The following is a 19821-nucleotide window of genomic DNA, read 5'->3' on the forward strand; positions in this document are numbered from 1 at the left end:
CATCTAGCCTTGAGAATCCTTCTTTGTCCCTTAGGCGGCAGTGTCAGGGGGAATGCAATCCATGTTACTTACTGTCCCTTTTTGCCTCCAGGCATGTGGTTGGTGGGATGGTTAGCTGTTAAAACTACCTGTGTGGGCCCTGAGAAGAAATGCGGATAAACCTTACTGGACCGTTTCTGATCATACATAAATTGCAATATGTGCATTGAGATGGTGGGTTGGTGGTTGGAACCTCCCTTTTGGGAGATATTCAGCTAGAAACACCAATCCCTCTCATTGCCCACAACGCATTTAGCTCACATAACAAATGATAGATGTTTTAGTTACACAGCTGTCTCATGTTTGTTGCCAACTTAACGAAACAACCGTGTGGTGCATGGTATGGATTGCTGTGAAGTTATAGTAATCCTCCACCAGTAGGCTAGCTGGACTGCCACAAATGGTGTAAGTAGTTCTTCAGAAGGCAATGGCCAGACAATGCCCAACATGCAAAATACACAAACATCAGGTGTGGGCATGGAAACATCACACATCTAGATCTAGACTAATGTGTGATCTTGACTGGAAGATCCATGCCAATGTGGTCAGAATGGGTGCTTTCTGAACTGATCTGCCACAGCTTACATGCGGAGCATAACCCACATACCTCTTGGTGGCTCACAAGAGGATACAATAGTGGCAGCATCACCTTATGATACATCAATGTATCGGAGAAGAAGAAAGCTCCTATAATCACTCCAAGAGGCACCATGACTACCAGTGGGAATGTGTGTGGGGGGGGGGGTGGGTGGTTGTACATAATTTAGAATAAGTACTCATTTTTCCTCAGTAGCTCTATCTACAGTATGTTCTCAACATGGGGGATAAAAGAACAAATAATGTGCTAGTGGTGGAAAACATGGACTCCATTTTTATTCATCTTGTTTGTGTTTTTTGATTCAGCATTGGTCATATTCTATGCCGGATGAGCGACGGGCAGCACAGAAGCACAGATGGCAGAAGATCCAAAGAACAGGTTCTCAAGCACAATCTTGGAATGAGTTAATGCAACTGGTCTGAAACACCAAATCCTTTGGCAGGTGCAATTGTAACGGGGAAGGATTCTGTTGGATGAAGTACTGCAAGCAGCAGTAGGTCCACCCACAGTTAGCCTCCAGTATAGAGCTGTGAGCTTGTGATTGGGCTGTGATACTGGTAAGTATTGGATAGTGACAATAGTGGTGCTATTCAGGTATACTGCTTATAATGAAAAACTGGTAAAAGAGCTGGTTCGATTGGCTCCTGTTTTACGCTCTGCTTTTTTCTTTCCCCTTGACAGGTGTTGGCAGCATGAGCCTGACAGGATTCTTGATGTCTAGGTACAGATTCGACCATACCATGTGGTGGATACGAAGGCATTTTACAGGAGTTGGACATGAGTGGTCCCTGGAGGAATAATCCATTTCAGTTGCTGAGTTGAAAACAAAGATTTGGTGGCTGGGTGGAATACGTTGTGGATTTAGAATGTTAGTCTTGTGAACAGACTGTATTAATGCACCATATTGTGGCATGTGGGGTGTTTGTCACAAGCCCTTAGTCAAGGATTTCTGGCTGATGGTGTTGGGTTATGGCTAATGCTCACTTTAGGCAAGGCCTGGCCGAGTAGGGGGTAGTGGTTGTTAGATAGGAGCAATCTCAGGCTTGAGGAATGCTTTTTCTCAGGATTTGGGTGTGGTCCTTTTATTGCTTAGAAATGCTAGACGAGTGGGGCAAACATTTGGGGGAGATGTTGCCTTCCCTTCACAGGCTGCAATAGGCACGTTACTGCTATGCTTGCTGGAACATTTGCCAATGTTTACTGATATATGGACATACATCAGCCCTATGATCGAAGGGCAAAGTAAGCTGGCTATCGGTCTGAGAAACCACCAATGGTGAATGGCTGTTCATTATTCCTGCTGCCGACTGATAGATATGCAGTCGGTGATAAGGACGTAATATGGATGACCCTGTCATTTCTGGAGATGTTTCAGCTGCTTGTTAATGGTGAAAGATCATGCATGGCATATTTGGGCCAGATCGTAGCTAAACGAGAGAAGCGGGAGGAGAAGTTATTAGATGATAGGGGGTCTCCGCGTTGCTGAAACTTGCTTGCAGGGAGTGGCTTAACCATCTGAAAACTAACTAGGAAAGGAAGCCAGTCATTTAAATGATCTTTAGATTAACCATGCAAATTGAGGATGAAAACAACCAGAATTGTAACCAGATGAAACTGCTTTTTATGAATATGGATGAATGTTGTGATAGGAGACCAAGTAATCTTAAAATCAACAGTTGTGACTACCAGAAAAATAAAGTGTCAACATGTTTTTTCTCCATATTGCACAGTTCAAAGGCTGGTTGGTTTGAATAAAACACGCTAATATTACCCACATGAAAGATATTTCATTTTTCACTTCTGAGGCATGAAAGGCTACATGGAATTGGGCCGGTTACCTGGAGAGTATACAGCTGATTGCAGTAGGCACTAAACCCACTGAACTAGCGTGCCAATGTCTGATTCCCAAACACTTGGAGGGATCATCAAAAATCTAGAGAGATAAAAGAATTCCAGCAAAGGTGTATGCGCACCAGTGCTTTCCCTTCACGGTCTACAGTAGCAGCATTTAGTGGCTGGCCGATATATCCGAGATCTCACTAGGATTCATCTTGTTCATTGGTGATTTTTACATTGGTAAGCAGAAATGCTGGAGGGCACATCTCACTAAAGAGTGCATGGACACTGTTCAGTGGAAAGGACACAGGACTACGCCCTGTGAAGCCAGCCTGTCTCTTTCAGAACAATCTCTGCATGTGTGCCTGTTAATGGAATCTCATGTGTTCATGGATGAAGAAATGAGGCAGTTCAACATAAGAGGTACCATGCTGCGGTGGAATCATCAGAACAATGGCCCATCTGAAACAGAATCTGCAATGTTCAGTCCTCAGTTCTGCAAGATCTGGTACCATGGGCAAAAGTCTTTGTCCGAACCGGTGTGTCTGAGATGAGTACTCCCAGGACCGCTAGCTGGTGATTGTTCATTTCAGGTGTCTGCTGGTTACATTCATACTACGCCTTAGCGCCCCCTTTTTATGCTCGATACTTTGGTAGTCTCTGCAATAAAATATTATGATTGACCAGTTTCTTCTCTGTGTAATCTTTGTGTGTTGCATACTGTGTAGCTTTCGGAATCTCGCTTTTCTGCGCGTGTGCTGCAGCACCATGTATTCTGGAGGTCAATGTTTTTGTTGCACTTGGGATTTGTGTCGGTGTTGTAAGAATTGCGGCTCACTGTTTACATGCAACAATATTGGCTTGGGGAAATAAAAACATTTTGTTAAATTAAGAAATTATTTCTTAGGGAATTTTTTTGTCTTTGCTTACTTATTCAAATCCTGCTTTAAAAACTTCCTGTTTCTAGGTCAGTCAAGGTTAGTTTCGAGTTTTAAAGGAGGCTCCTCTTTGTGTGTTACAGCAACCTGGTTATTTCTTCTAAAGTGACTATTTTAAACAATGACGTCACACTGATACTAAGAGCCCCTTTATTTGCTGAATGTGGTGCACCTGGGTCTGTTTGAACCACCTGTAAGGATGCTATATTTCTTTATTTCAGGACCCAAAATAATCTCTACTTGCCAAGCAAGGTAGCAAAGATGTCCACAAGGGTAGTGGGAGGATTAATGGCCGGTCCTCTGGATGTGCGGAGAGTCAAGAATACATCCAGTTTGGGTAAACGATGATAATTTTCTTTTTTTTAATACTTGTTTCTGTATCTTAACTTGTCTGTGTTGATTTTACATTAGTAGTGACAACATAGCATGCCCCCTAGTCATGTGATGGCTGTTAGTTTGCAGTGAGGAGATGCTGCAGTCTACTTACCTTTTCACCATGTCTAAATAATCAGCAAATTAGTACACAATCTCTTTTGTTGATTAATTCAGTATCTAAATTGTACATTCTTTTCTATTTTTTATTCAGCCCTGTGTTTTCCCTTGTTGTCAACTTTGAACTTCGCATTAGACAACAACTAGGGAGACCAGGCATCTGATGCTGGCACTTGGTAGGCCTCTGGGAAACTGTTATATCGCTACAAGTATGGATTTTATGAGGCTCATGTTTCTTGTCACTGGTCGTCCTTGCCCATTTCCCTGCTGGTTGAAGTTTGGTGCATGTGGATGAATGACATCTCGGAGAATGTTGGGTGAATATGATGCGTGTATGGTTCCATGACTAGCAGTTAGGCATGAGCTGTGAGTGCCTGAGTGTAGCAGTGAGTGTCCTCCCCCATCTGTCCTAAGAGTAAGTGGAGCCCTGGAACTGGATGCAATAAAGCTCTAATGTACCTGCAGACTTCAGGAGTTATTGTATTTTATATAGCGCCTTAATCCAAGGCGCTTTACAGTTTAACAAGGATACATCAAACATGGAACAGTAGAAGCAACAATATATATGAATCAAACCAAAAAACAGTATTTAGAACAATTTGCATATGAGAAAGGAGGAAAAGAGGAGGGGGTGGCGAAGGAAGGATGAGGGAGGGAGATTAGGGAATAAAGTAAATAGTAGGAAGAGAGGTCATAGGAAAGAAGGGAGGAGATGAAGAAAACTTAAGATGGGTTACTAGGGGGAGAAAGAGAGGGAGAGAGAAAGGGAAAAAAGGGGAATAGTGTCAGGGAAGGGAATGAAGGAGTGATTTCAAGGAGGAACGGAATGAATAGGTAGAGATGGAGTGGATAGAAAGATGCAGGGAGTTCCCAGTGTAAAGGGGCAAGGAGCTGAAAGGAGCGGAAACGAGAAGAGGCACAAGGGGGTTATTGTCCTGAACAACTTTCATTTCACTTGGCGAGATAATAGAAACCCTTGACTATTGGCTTTCCTGAGAAACAGCAGACTGCATTCTGCATTTTAAATAGATTGTCCACCAATGTATTCCTCATCTTAGATGTATTCGCCCAGCTTTTATTTCTTCAGAAATGTTTGTCGGCAGAGGGCGTCTGTCGTCGAGTCTAAGTCCTCCGTCGAGAGTGATGTCATTGGGTATACAAGTAGCATGCGTGGCGCTCGTTGACCTCGGTCTCGTTTTTCCGCAGTATGTGTTGCTTCGGAGACTCGGCACGCCTCGATAGTTCTATGACGTAGATATTCGAGATGTCCTCGTCGTCGACCCCCGACTACCCCGCGTTCGGGGTTCAAGAAATGTAAATCCTGCGGGTCCAAAATGTCGATCACGGATCTGCACCGAGAATGTCTGTGGTGCCTCGGTGAAGGCCACGACATGGAGGCCTGTACGAAGTGTCAGGCAATGACGGGCAAGGCCTTGCGAGAGAGGAAGGGAAAACTACAAGACCGAAAAGACTCAAGCGTTTAGTCGAAATCCCATGAGGAGAAATCTCCTTGACGTGAAAGGCAAAAGCATAGGTCCTGAAGTGGTTCACACCACTCTTCGTCTAGGACGAAGAAGTCAACAAAAAAGACGCCACCGGTCCCCTTCCACCTCGTCTTTGCACAAATACCCCAAGAGAATTAAATGCCCCACAAAACATTCTACCTACAAAGGATGGTAAGCATTTAGAATTAAAATGATGGATATTTTTGAAAAGGCTAAGCCTCGGTCGTGCCTTCCTCGGAAGCCGGCCGGGAGCGTTACCATTCCAGCACTCCAACACTCGCGCACTCTCGGGCCCGGGTGATCGAAGGAGGAAAGATAGGGAACCCTCCTGGACCCCAAACGAAAAAGATTGCTTGAGTCGACCGCTCGAGGTCACGGACGCTGTCCGGAACCCGACACACCTCGTAGGGCGAGCCTTCGAAGAGCGTCTCGACGCCCTTGAAGCCAGCTCCATCGACGACTAGTATTTCATCTGCGCCATCAACGCCTTTGTCGACCCCGAAGCCCTCCGCGTCGAATGTTTCAAAGGATCCAATTCAGTCAGAAACTGTCAAAATAGCAGCAAAGCCTTCAGCCTCTACTGCAACACCTCCTCCAGCAAAAATGTATAAACCTCTGTCAAGGAAAGAATATTTTAAGTCCTTTTTAACTTCAATTTTTGAAGAACAAGAGGCCTGAGGAGGAGAAAGAGGTTCCTTTTGGCCTAGAGTATGGCACCCTAATGTCCCAGAATGTCTGATTTCTGAGGAAAGCAGAATGAGGGATTTAGTGGAAACCTTGCATAACGCAAGTGGAATTTACACTTCACCCGAGACAGATTTTGGCAGACCAGAACCACAGGAACATGCCAGTCCTTCATACAGGCAGCTGATGACAAAGGTGGTCGATTATTTAGGATGGGCTAAACCACCAACTCAGTTCATCCAGGAGGACCTGACTGCCATATTGGATCATGGCCCCACCGAAGATCCGATTTTACCCTTCCATGTAGCCTTAATAAATAGGGTGGCCAAAAATTGGGAGACCCCGGACTCCATTCCTCCTGTGAATAAGTCCCTCACTTCAAAATACTGCCCTTCCAGTAGCGACCTTGGCTATCTGTCCAACCCCCCTACTCCAGAGAGTCTGGCGGTCCAGGCAGCCACAGTTTCAAATAAGGTGGCGTACCCTTCCATCCCCCGGATAGGGACAAGCGTGTCGATTTCAGCTGGGCGTATGGTGCTAAAATCGTCCAACTCCACATCTGCCTTGGCAAAATTTTCATACACTCTGTGGGAGTGCATTGCAATGGCGGCAGAACACATAGCAGAAGGGGGAAGAAAAGGAAGAATTCCTAGCCATCGTTAGAGATGGAAAGGAGGCCATGCAGGAATCCCTTCAGTCTGGATTGGACACTGCAGATAGTGTGAGCAGGTACATGGCCACTAGCACAGTGATGCACAGATTTGCGTGGTTGCGAAAGTAGAGTTTTGCACCAGATGTGAAAAACAGTCTTTTTGAACATGCCCTTTGACGGGTCTCACCTTTTCGGCAACAAGGCCGACGAGAGCCTTGAGACGTTGCAGACCTCAAAAGCGGCTGCCAAATCTTTAGGAGCTGCTATTAGGCAACCTAAGCCAGCCCCAGCTGCAGCCTCTTTATCAGCGGCCGCAGCAACCGCCACAAAACCACTTTGAGGACTTGCATCACAAGACACCTGTGGGAGGCAGGCTGTCCCGGAATCTGCAAGAATGGCGCGCCATTACTTCAGATGTTTGGGCTTTGGAAATAATAGCCCAAGGGTACTGCCTTCCTTTTCTAATGCAACCTCAAAGCAATACACCAGGGAGACACTCTTTGAAGCTTCCAGACCCGCTCCTACAGCAGGAAATTTTAACCCTGCTAGAGAAAGGTGCTATAGAACCAGTACCTGTAGCAGAGAAGAACAAGGGATGGTACTCCCCATATTTTTTTGATTCCCAAAAAGGACGGAGGACTGAGATCCATCTTGGATTTAAGAGGCTTGAACAAGCTCCTCATGAAGGACAAGTTGAAGATGGTTACTCTTTCTCAGGTCCTTCAGGCCCTTCAACTTCAGGATTGGTTGGTGTCATTGGACTTCCAGGATGCTTATTTTCATGTGCCAATCCAGCTCAAGCACAGAAAATACCTGAGGTTCGTAGTTGGCGACTCGCACTATCAGTTTCGAGTCCTACCATTCGGGTTGTCCTCCGCCCGAAGGTCTTCACCAAGTTGATGGCAGTGGTGGCAGTGCACCTCGGGAGAGGGGGGGGGGGAATTCACGTCTACCCCTACCTGGACGATTGGTTGATCAGGGCGCGTTCTGCCAAACGAGCCCTGGATCATCAGTCACCTGCCACTTCCTTCACAGACTGGGCTTCTCCCTCAATTTCAAGAAGTCACAAATGACACTTCCCAACAGCTCCAGTACATAGGAGCTGTATTAGGCACATCCTTGGGAAAGAGCTCGCCTCCCAAGTCGAGGGCTCAAGACATTCTTCAGATGGTTTCCAAATTTCAAAATGCCCAAAATCTCCAGGCCTACGACTTCTTGAGGTTGCTTGGCCTCATGGCATCCTGCATTTTCGTAGTGCCAGAAGCACGCCTGAGGACTCAATGGTCCCAGTTCTCAGGCCAAATGACGAATCTCCTTCAGATTCCGAACAAGGTTCGGCAGGATCTTCTGTGGTGGACTTGCACAGAGAACATCCTAAAAGGAGAACATTTTTGGCAACCATGGCCGGAGATTACAGTAGTGACGGATGCCTCACTCATGCGGTGGGGAGCTCATGCCAACGATTTGACAATCAGTGGTCGTTGGTCTCCATCGGAGTCCAAACTACACATCAACCTTTTAGAGCTGAAAGCAATCAGACTAGCGCTGAAGGCTTTTCTGCCATCTGTCAGGGGAAAAAATGTCCTGATAATGAAGGACAACAGTGGCCATGCATTACCTAAACAAGAGGTTGTTTAGGGTCACTACCTCTGTGCAGAGGCAACGCGGCTCTGGTATTGGGCAATTCAAGAAGGAATCTCCTTAACGGCAGTTCATCTAGCTGGGGAGGAGACTATGATGGCAAACGCTCTGAGCAGGCAGAGTACGGTGTCCCAGTAGTGGGAACTGGCTCAGGAAGGGTTTCAGGAGAGCCTAACCCTTTGGGGAACCCCTCAAGTAGACTTATTTGCAACTGGAATCAACTGGAAGTGCGAAAATTATTGCTCAAGGGAATGTCCCCTTTGAGGATCCCTAAGGGACATGTTCGTGGTGGGGTGGAACTTCCCACTGCTATACGCGTTCCCTCCGATTCCCGTCATTCCTCAAGTCATCAGGAGATTGAAACGGTTAGGAAACCGCATGATCCTAATTGCCCCGGATTGGGCCAGGAGAACGTGGTACCCGGACCTTGTAGACATGTCCATATGTCCTCTATTACGTCTTCCTCGGAGAGGGGACCTTCTCTCACAAATGGAGGACCAGGTTCTCCATCCAGAGGTCCGGAATCTCAACCTTTATGCTTGGTATCTGAAAGGCTGAGATGCACGGATTGGGACCATCCAGATGACGTCATAGAGGTGTTGCTTTCGGCAAGAAGGCCAGCAACAAAATCTCTGTACCGTTGCCGCTGGAAGAAGTTTTGCAACTGGTGCAGGGAAAAGAATGTTGATCCTTTTCTGTGTTCTATCCAAGAAGTGTTATCTTTCCTCTTGTCCCTGGCACATGGAGGTCTCAATGTTGGGACCATTAAAGGTTATCTTGCAGCGCTTTCCATCTTCAAACGCTCTTCGGAAGAATGTTCCTACTTTAAAATTCCTTTGATAATACAATTCTTAAAGGGACTCAACAATGTGTTCCCTCCTTCTTTCCAAGTCCCAGTTTGGGACCTTAATCTGGTTCTAAAGATTTTAATGTGTGCCACTTTTGAACCTTTGCACACATGTCCATTAAGATTACTAACGTTGAAAACTGTTTTCTTGGTTGCTTTAACATCTGCACGAAGAGTGAGCGGGTTGCAGGCACTGTCTTCTGGGCCACCCTATACTGTGTTCCACAGGGATAGAGTTGTTTTGAGGGTTAAACCCTCATTCTTACCTAAAGTTGTCTGATTTCCGTTTAAATCAGAAAATGTTTCTGCCCGCGTTCTATCCTCCACCTCATCCCAGCAAGGAGGAGGAAAGATTGCACAGGCTGGACCCGAGAAGAGCTCTAAGCTTTTACATTTCTAGGCTCTCCAACCTTAGAGTGGATAATCAACTTTTCATTGGCTACACCGGAAGGAAATTAGGTAAATCGGTGTCCAGACAAACCCTATCACTTTGGATTGTGCTTTGCATTTCAGAATGCTACAGATTGGCAGGCAAAGATCCACCAGAAGTCTTGAGGGCCCATTGTACCAGAGGCATAGCCTCTTCGACAGCCCTTCAAAGAGGTGTTCCCATAAAATCTATTTGTGAAGCAGCAACTTGGTCATTGTGGCACACTTTTTCTAAATTCTATAATCTGGATGCTTCCCACTCTAAAGACCTTGCTTTTGGTAAAGCAGTATTATATTCAGCTATATAATATTTAATGGAAAAAAAAAATCTACTCCCTCCTCCAGAGAGCTTTATACTGCTTTGGGAGTCTATCTAAGATGAGGAATACGTTGGAGGACACAATCCATTCGAAGAACAAGTTACTTACCAACTGGTAACTTTCTTTCGACTGGATGTTCCTCCATCGTATTCCTCATCGCCCTCCCATCCTACCCCTCTGTAGATTTTCCGGTGTTATTACCACTTCAACTCTCGCAAGGCTGACACCTGGCTACCTACACTGTCTACACAGCAAAGCATAAGGGGAAAAACAGAACTGATGCCAACGGGCGCTGAGTGTGCAACTTGTATTCCTGATGACGTCACCATCGACAGAGGCCTTCGAGGGACTTCGACTCAACGGCATCAACACACGGTGCCCTCTTCCGAGAAACTTTTCCAAAGCAGCTAAAGCTGGGCGAATACATCTAAGATGAGGAATACGTTGGAGGAACATCCAGTCTAAAGAACGTTACCATTTGGTAAGTAAATTGTTCTAGTCTCTGCTTCTATCCTCCCTCCTTCCCACTGTTTGAAACAGGCAGCATCCACAGGCGGGTCAGTAAAATTCAGTCTAAAATATTCACTGCCATTTTAAGAAATTTGATCCTACCATGTGCCAACCCTGTGCCTCCACTCGTGTTTTGTCAGTTTTTGTACAACAGTCTGGTGAGCTGTTCAACCACTAAACCTAAGGTGGGGGCAAACGCATCTGGCAAAAAAGAGAAGCCAAACTGCTCTAAAAAATAACATGGACATAGTGAAAAGGCGCATTTCTGGATGGATTATCAGGCTGACACAAAGGTAATCCTTACACTTACCCAAAGAAACAATCACCACACTTGCAAAATACATATGTATATTCTTTAGTATATTAAATTTATTAATCTCTTATTAGTTCAATTAAGTACTTTAAAAAAAACTTTTATTTTAACTTTGCACAGAGTTACAACATTACATTTTTTACAGTTGAATTGTAGCGAAGTTCCAGTTTACTGTAGCGAACATGCTCAGATGATTTCTATACATGCATTATAACACTTCGTCTTGACCATTTCCCCCTTCACTTTTATTAAGAGGATATTGCCTAAATCCTCCCCAAATGTCTTTCGGATGATTTGATATGGGTAGTAAGCTAGAATAGACTTCTTCATTGTCATTCGTCCAGTACATATCATGCAGCCAATCTTCCATTAATGGGGGTAGTTTACTTTTCCATTGCATAAGTATATCGCGCTTAGCCAACGACCAACCCAAATTGAGAAGTCTACGCTGTACCAGGTTCATTTTAATGACAAATCCCAATAAGCACAGCCCCTGTTCTCATTTTATAGGTTGGTCTACCATGTCTTCTAATGCATTACACACATTCGCCCAGTACTCAGTGAGTGCCCCACATGACCACAACATTTGGATTATGTCTGCAGCGTCGTTCCCACATCTTGGGCACTTCCCTTCCGCTGTAACATACATTTTCACAATGGCGGGCTGGGGTGAGGTGAACTCTGTTTATTATCTTGACGTGAATTATCCGGTACTTGGAGTTACAGGATATTTGCTTTGTTAGCCTACATAATTGCATTCAGTGCTTTTCCGTGATTGTAACCCCCCAGTCTCCTTCCCACTCCACTTTAATGGCTGGCGCATGTACCCTTCTAGTTGACAATGTCAGTTTGTACAATGCCGAGGCTGTCTTCTTCGCTCTGCTGGGAGAGAATACATCCCTCAGACTCTGGTGTGAGGTTGGTTCACGAGGGAACCCATCCCACAGTGGCACTAGTGCGGAGCGCAGTCTAAGATACCATAATTTCTGTAGCAAGGTGTCACCAATGACTGCCTATGTCATCCCAGATTATAAATTGACCTTCTCGGAACACAGACCCTAAAATGAAGTATGCCCTTGTCCCGCCAATGTGAGGCCAGGTCCGCATATTGCAACAGGCGCGCACCAAATAGGCATGTCCGGGTCATACATTATTGTGTTTTTGGGGTGCAAACTAGCCTCGCCCAAGCTCGGTGTATGACCAGGACTGGGTCCATTTGATTATCGCTCCTTGACTTCCCTTCAGCCAGCCCGTGTAAGAGGTAAGCTGAATCTTTCCAGTGCCACATAGGATGTGCCAGGTCCACCCTCCATCCAGTATACCACTTTAATAGGCTTGTGCGGCCAGGAAGTACAGTTCGAAATTAGGAGCTGCCAGCCCCACCTGTTCATATGGCATTTCAAGACGCAGCCAGCTAGCTTGCACCTGGCCCTTCTACCCAAACGTTGAACATGCCCCTTTTATTCTTGAAAGGAAGGATCTTCCCGGCCATAATGGTACCATGCTGAAGAGAGAGAACAGTTTAGGGAGTATGATCGTTTTCACTAGCGCCAACCGGCCCATGAGGGAAATGGGTAGATGATTCCAGTGGTCGAGGTTGGCACAAAGTGCGTCGGCCAGGTTGTCGTAATTGAGGGAGCGAACTAATTGAGCTGTGCGTGCTTCCTCAAAACTTAGGTATTTCACCCGATGGGGGTGCCCATCTCAGTCCATACACAACGGTAGGTTCACTAGTCTTGTCAGTCAGTGGGAAAATCTCAGATTTGTTAGTATTCAGTCTGAGACCTTACTATTCCCTGAACTCTTGCACAGTTGTCAGTACTCTCTGCAAGTACCTTCCGGTATCTCTTGCATACAGCGTAATGTCATCTGCATAGAGAGTGATCAATTCCACTCCCCCAGCTATAGTTATCCCAGCTCTGGCATGTCGCGCTCTCAGAAGGTCTGCTAGTGGTTCTATCACCAACACGAACAATAATGGAGAGAGCGGGCATCCCTGCCTAGTACCCCCTGCTAATTCTAGGATCGAAGAAAGCACCCCATTCACACACACCCGCGCATACGGTTGCGCATAAACAATGCGCATCCATTGAATAAAGTTTGGGTCGAACCCATAATTGTGTAGTACTCTAAATAAGAAGGGCCAGTTTACGGTATCGAATGCTTTTTGCATGTCTAAGGCAATTATGGTCCCTTTGGTGTCTTTCGGGATCCCTGCAAGTATATTGTAGCACCTCCGTATATTGGACGCCGTTGATCTGCCCTCGGCCGTGGATCCATCCTGACTCGATGCAGCGGTCATCAACTCTGGACGTGATCTGCGTGTGGTGCCTCAGCAAAGGTCACTCCGACGATTGCGGGTCATGTCAGCAGGTGAACCCAAAGACTATGCACAAACGGGTGACAAAACTAAAAGTGGGGCCGCCCCATCAATGTGTCCGGCTCGGTCGACTACTCGATCGCCTGAAGACGAGACGGACGCCACTCCTGAGAAAGAGGACAGGCATCACAAGAAGGCTAAAAAGAGGTCACACTCCAAGACCCATTGTTCGTTTTCCTCTTCTGAATAGAAAAAGCAGTCATTGACGCAGGCATGACTCGCTCAGACTCATCCGAGGACCCTGGTAGGTCCCAATCGGGCTTGGGTCCATCCAGAGCAGAATGGGAAGAGTTTATGGAGCAAATGTTCCAGATGATGAGGCTAGCGAGGGTACTCGAAACCCTCGAAGCAGAAAGCCAGGGAGGTCCCATTTGTGCCCACAGCCAAGTGAACAGTCGGGTTTGGTGCCTTCAGGCCCAACATCGACTGCTGTCAAGTCAACCATGCCATCAAGGCCACAGTTTGTGTGGACGGCCCTAGTGCCATCGACATTGAGGTCTATACCGGCGCCAGTATACGAGAAGTCTTATATCCCAGAGTCCAGAACATCGTTCTTGTGCACAATGGACTCCATTATCAGAAATGATGGGGACCGGACCAGGCTCTCGATTTTGACCCATTAGGCTGAATTCATTTGGCTGAAGGCCTCTGCGATGCCAGTGGCTTGGACACGTCTCCCCTGATCTGGACACTCAACAGGCCCAACCTTATAGCCAAGCGAGTGCCCAGCATCGAAAGACGGTGGAGAGTGGTCGATGCCTTGGACTTCTGTGCCCCTGCAAAACCGCTGTCATTTTATGTCATGATCTCTGCTTCCAAAAGATCAGGACTTGCCCGAATCCCTTGGAAGCAGACCCATAACCCCGGTTCCGAGTGCCAGCCAGTCCCAATTGGGACCTTTTGGACCCTGTCCTGGCGCCAGTGGCACCAGGCTCATAAAGATGCCCAGTCCCAGCGCTGGAAGCGCCGGGCTCATAATGCTTGGGTGGACTTACCTGCAGCAGACCATTTTGCTTACTTACCTGCCAGTTGAACCCCTGATCCTCTTCTGTTTGGGACTACTTTTCCTGTTGGGTGGGGCAGGAGCCACTCCCTAGGTTCAGAACACTGGAACTCTTCTGGAAAGCAGGAACTCTTTTCTTACCTAGGCGTGGCTGTGGAAGGAGACACCTAAGCACTACAGGAGGCTATTTAAACCACACCCGATGGATGAATCTTGCTTTGCGTTATTCTGCATTCTCTGCAGCAGAACGCTCATCGTGTCTTCTGCTTCTGATCCTGGGCCTAAGGGAACAAAGGCTTACCATCCTGGAATCCAGTCTTCAGCAGCACCTGTAAAGACAAAGAAAGAACAGGTTAGCACTACGGTCTTCAGTGGCAGCGCATCTCTTACCTGGTCCATCGGCTGTCACCAACGCCTAGCGCTGCATTCCGGCATCTGAAAGACAAAGGCTTACCTACTCTTCGCATGCTCCGGAGGTCTTCGCACTGCATTCTGGCATCTGAAAGACAAAAGCTTACCAGCTCTTCGCACGCTGCGGAGGCCTTCGGCGCTGCATCCCGCATCTGAAAGACAAAAGGTGCGTTTAAAGACATTGGGCAACTTTATTACTCACGTGCCATTACTCCTTCCCACGCCGAATCCAGTGGGTATTCCAGCACCCTTCAGCTTCTCTAAAGCTCCGAACTTGTACCTGCAAGATAAAAGGGACAGTTAGTGCGCATCGTGAAGCAGGCTACAAGCGCTTACTTACGTGCTTCCAGGCGCTTCTATTCCTCACGCGGGTTCGATCCTCAACTCTCATCAGCCCGCCATCCGCCATCGCCGGAACCCTGCAAAACAAGAGATATCATTACAAAAGACTTAAGACATTTGAAGTGCCCAGAACTTACCGTTCGTGCAGTTAACGACGGACAGCAGTCCTCTGAGGTCAAGAGGCCTGCACCCTTATCCAGTGAAGAAACTGGTTACGGCACCCTGCCCCGAGGCAGATGGAGAGCTCGGCGTTCACTTACCTAAGGTGAGGGCGTTAACCTTTGGGGTTCTACAGGAGAAGAGAAAGGGAAGAGGAGAGAGGCACCCAATAACCCCAGTTCATTAATCCCATATTTTCTATCTGCAGACATCTTACTCTTCGAGTCAGACATACAGTGCACAGAGGTCCAGCCCAAAGAGCCAACCGTGTGTTACACATCACCTTTGAAGATACGGCATTCACCCAGTCAAGACCGGCGCCTCTGCGGGAATCAGGTGAGCGTTACATTTTATGCGCTTACGGATATTCTAGGCAGAGGTCCACCCGCAGCGATCAACGCCTTTCAAAGTGACCATTTCAGACCCTATTGCCTCCGTTTTGCAAAGACCCTGCTCCCCACCTCAGGTAGACGCAGAGTTGACACACAACCACAAGGGGAGATCCCATATACTTGTCGACTCACCCTGCCCCTCACGGTTTAGCGTTCCAGGCAGCCACAGTGAATACTAGGCTGTCAACATCGACCTCCAACTGACAGTCGAAGAAATACGATGCCTTGGCCAAGAAGGTATTTTCTTTAAGCAGCATGGCTCTCAATGCAGACATGCTTCATGCACCTTTGCCAAGTATGCTTGCAGCCCTTGGAGGACTTTTCAGGAAGCAGCAGAAGTGGAAATGAACAAAGTTTTCTGTGCTTAGTGGAGGACAGCACGGAGGTAGCAAAGCTTGCAATCGGGCCTGGACGTTGCTGATTGTCTGGACAGGGTAATGGGGTTGGCTACGGTAATGCGCAGGCAGGCCTACCTGCAAGGTTCAGGGTTTTCCCCAATGTACAATCCAAGTTGCTTTCGATTGCCTTTGATGGCGAGCATCTGTTCAGTCCTAGGGCCTACATATTGACTGCAAAGTCGATGGGCCTGGCTGTCTAACAGCTGACCATGCCATCCTTTAGTGTTCCTCTCAGAGAAGAGGCTTTCATGAGAAAGGCACAGCCCTCACAACCCAGGCAAGGGCACAGGCGTTTACTGCGCTCTAAAAGGGGAAGGGGGGGCCTCTAGGGGCAAGCAGGTGACTGCAGCAGTGGGGGGCCAGCACCGGCTGCAAAGCTGCTTTGAGTTCTCCCCCCGTGTTTCCCCGTTGGCTGGTGGATTGGAGAGCACATTCCACCTCCGATTGTAGGGGAGGACTGTCTACCCTTCTTGCATGCCCCCCGTAAGTCCCCTCCCCCGCTGCCATACAAATGAAACGGGAGCTCCAGTAAGTACTGCAAGGCCTGTGGATGAAGTGCCTGCCGAACAGACAGGGCCAGGCTGGTATTCCTGTTTTTTCCTGGTACCCAAGAAAAGGGCAGGGCTGCATCCCATTTTAGCATATCAACAGGCTAGCGCTGCGAGTGGTCGGGATAGACCTGAAAGCTTTTGCGCCCCCTGTCAAGGGGAGACCCATCCGGATCATGACGGACAATACAGTGGCTTTGCACTACCTGAATAAGCCAGGAGCTGAACAGTCTCTTCCCCTTTGCAGGGAGGCGATGTAGCTGTGGTTCTGGCTGTTAGAGAACCATATCTCCTACACGGCAGTCCATCTGGCGGGCATGGAGAACAGGCTGGTGTACGAATCTACATGCGTGTCTATTGGGAGGATGAGATGACTCGGACCTTTCGGGGGAGGAGCTTAAGGTGCTGCACGCTGACTATCAAAAAAGATCGATGTACGCGTGCAGATAGAGAAGATTCGAGGCGTGGTGCAGGGAATGCGTGATTGACCCAATCTCTTGCCCACCACTGCAGTGATGGAGTTCCTTCTGTCACTGACCTTGTCAGGCGTTCAGGTTGCAACAGTCAAAAGATACTTGGCTGCTTTGTCTGTCTTTAAAAGGTCTCCAGATCAAAGGTCTTTCTTTACGATCCAGGGTATGGCCCAATTCCCGAAAGCGTTGTGAATAAGTTTCCACCTGGTACGGTTGTTGGCCCAGACTGGGACCTTAACTTGGTTCTCACTTTACTCATGGTAGCTCCGTTTTAGCCTGTGCATTCTTGCCCAGTTCGTTTGCTCACTTTAAATACTGCATTTCTACTGGCAATCACTTTTTTTGTAATGCAAGCCACCCTTTCTCTGCTTCTTTAATGAGAAGGTATCGCTGAAGGTTCGTCTGGGTTTCTTGCCCAAGGCCGTGTCAGATTTCTGCAGCTCCTAAGGCATAGATTTGCCTATGTTCTACCCTCCTCCCCATCCTTCCAAGGAAGAGTAGAGGTTGCACAGGTTGTACCCGAAGAGGGCTCTTAGTTTTTATGTTGCAAGGACAGCAGAGTTCAGCAGGGCTGACCAGCTGTTTGTTGTTTTTTCCCCTGACAAAGGGTTTGGCTGTTACTAAGTGTTAGGCAGAATCCTGTGCAGTTCCCTTGGGGAACACTGCAAGAAGATTAAGACTACAGGAGTAAGCAGTAAACCCAATTGGTAGCAGTCTGTACCACCCAGATTTACCTGGTAGCTGTGGCTGAGCAGTCAGACTTCTCTCAAGAAGAGTAGGGCAGTATACAGAGGATACACAATAGGGCTAAAAACACATTTAGCGCAAGCAAACACTGACCAGAGCTTTGCATCAAAAGTACATAATTATTTATTTAACACACACTTTAGAAAATACACTAGCACTATATATCAAAGCAAGTTTAAACACACTCAGGAAAAGTATACACACCTCCCTTAATAATTATTAGACAAGTCTAAGTCAAAACACCACTATTTGTCAAAACAGATGTGAGCGCGTAACTTAGATGGCACTCCAATAATTTAGTTAAAGGGAGAGAAAAAGGCAGGTCATGAAAATAACAGTTCCCAACACCTTTATAAGACCACAGCTATTTAGTGAAGGCAGAGTCTACTGTAGAGCCAAAGTTCATAGGCCAGGCCCACTTTAAATGGAGCAAAGCGAAATGTGCCCAAGATCACACAGTTTAAAAAGCACTCAAGTCTTTTTGAAAATGTTCAAAAGAGGTTGGGTTGAAGCAAAAGGTAAAGTTAGGTCTGGGGGGCCAACCCAGTTGGAAAGCCAAGGATTTAAGGGTCACCTTTAGCAAACCGTAGAAAGGGAGGCCAGGTGGAACACAGTACCTTTTTAAAGTTGAGTAAGCTCCAGCGGTGGCAGTTGTTCCTGGCAGCGGGTGCAGTTCGTGGTTTCGACCAGGGGAAGAGAAGATCTCGTCAAGGAGGAAACTTGGAGTCGTTGCACTGCCCAGGGAAGAGACCAGCCGCGGAGTTCATCAGTTAAAAGGTGCGTTCCTTTTATTCGCGATCAGTGATGAAGCTTGGCTATCAGGCCGCCGGGGTGCTTGGCACGGGCGATTCGACCAAGAGACGTCCTGGAAGGCGAAATGGCGAACTGGTTGATCCCACCAGCTCAGAGTGAGAAGACTCTTCCAGCAGAAGATGTCCTCTTGGTGTTGGGGAAGTGGTGAGGTCGTTGCAGCAGGGGTCCACTGGTGGTGTCGTTGCAGATGGCTCAGCTTCTCCCCTGTTCGGATTTCTTAGGTCCTGTGGCGACTTCTGAAGTTCCAGTCCCAAAAGCCCTGCTTTTATGCAGAAAAACCCCCATTCAACAGCCTAGCTGTCACTCACACATACTAAGTGGTGAGCTGGGTAGCTCACCACTGGGCCAATCTGAATAGAGTGCGACTTGGGTTGCTAAGGCAACGCAGTCCAGGGTGCCAATTCCCCTCCCCACACATCCTGTGGAACCCAGACAGAGTGGCACCATTGGGAGGGCTTTTGTGGTGAAGCCCGCCAAAAAGTGGAACAAAGGACCCGACCTTGGTTCGAGTTACAGACGGTGTCAGGCAGAAAACCTGTGCAGTTCCCTTAGGGAACATTGCAAAAGGCTTAGGACTAAAGGTGTTCGCAGTAAACCCAATTGGTAGCAGTCTGTACCACCCAGATTTACCTGGTAGCTGTGGCGAGCAGCCAGACTTCTCTTAAAAAGAGTTAGACAGTATATAGAGTATACAAAATAGGTACAAAGATACAGTAGCGCAAGCAAACACTGACCAGAGCTTTGGTATAAAAGTATATAATTATTTAAAAACACACTTGTAACATACACTAACACTAATATGGCAAGCAAGTTCCAACACAGTCACTATCAATATATATACATCCCATATTACTTATTGAACAAGTCTTAGTTAAAACACCACTTATTTGCAGACAGAGGTGAGCGCTTAACCTAAGAAGGCACTCCAATAAGTTGGTTAAAAAGGGAGGGAAAAGGCAGAATTAGGAAAGCACACAATACCAACACTTTTAAAAGAACCACAGCAAGTCAGGAAAGGCAGAGTCTACTGTAGAGCAAGAAGTTCATAGGCCAGGCCCACTCTTGGAGAGAGCAAGGCGGAATGTGTCCAAGATCACACAGTTGAATAGTACATTAAAGAGTCGTTACAGATAGTTCGAAAAGGGTTGGATCAGTTCAGAAAAAGTTAGTTAGCAGGTCCCAAGTCACCCCAGGATAGAAAGTCAAGGATTTACGGGACACCTTGAACAGTCTGTTGCAAGGGAGACCAGGCGGGACATTGTACCTGAAGTGGTGAGAAAGCTCCAGCAGGGGCAGTTGTTCCTGGCAGCGGGTGCAAGTCGGTGCTTCGTCCAGGGGAAGAGAAGATCTC

The 19821-nt window shown here is 47.2% G+C and overlaps 1 protein-coding gene across 5 annotated transcripts in view; it reads left to right on the forward strand.

Moving 5' to 3' along the window:
* LOC138468321 (exportin-5-like) overlaps window positions 1-19821 on the forward strand; it is a 2334215-nt gene that overhangs the window by 1235890 nt on the left and 1078504 nt on the right. For all 5 annotated transcript variants that reach the window (XM_069608827.1, XM_069608826.1, XM_069608825.1 and 2 more), the window contains exon 21: window positions 3633-3748. In XM_069608827.1, the coding sequence (XP_069464928.1) occupies window positions 3633-3748 (116 nt within the window). The remainder of the gene's footprint in view (window positions 1-3632; window positions 3749-19821) is intronic.

This window comes from Ambystoma mexicanum, chromosome 4q (assembly GCF_040938575.1).
Source record: "Ambystoma mexicanum isolate Mex_15411 chromosome 4q, UKY_AmexF1_1, whole genome shotgun sequence".
Lineage (NCBI taxonomy): Eukaryota > Metazoa > Chordata > Amphibia > Caudata > Ambystomatidae > Ambystoma > Ambystoma mexicanum.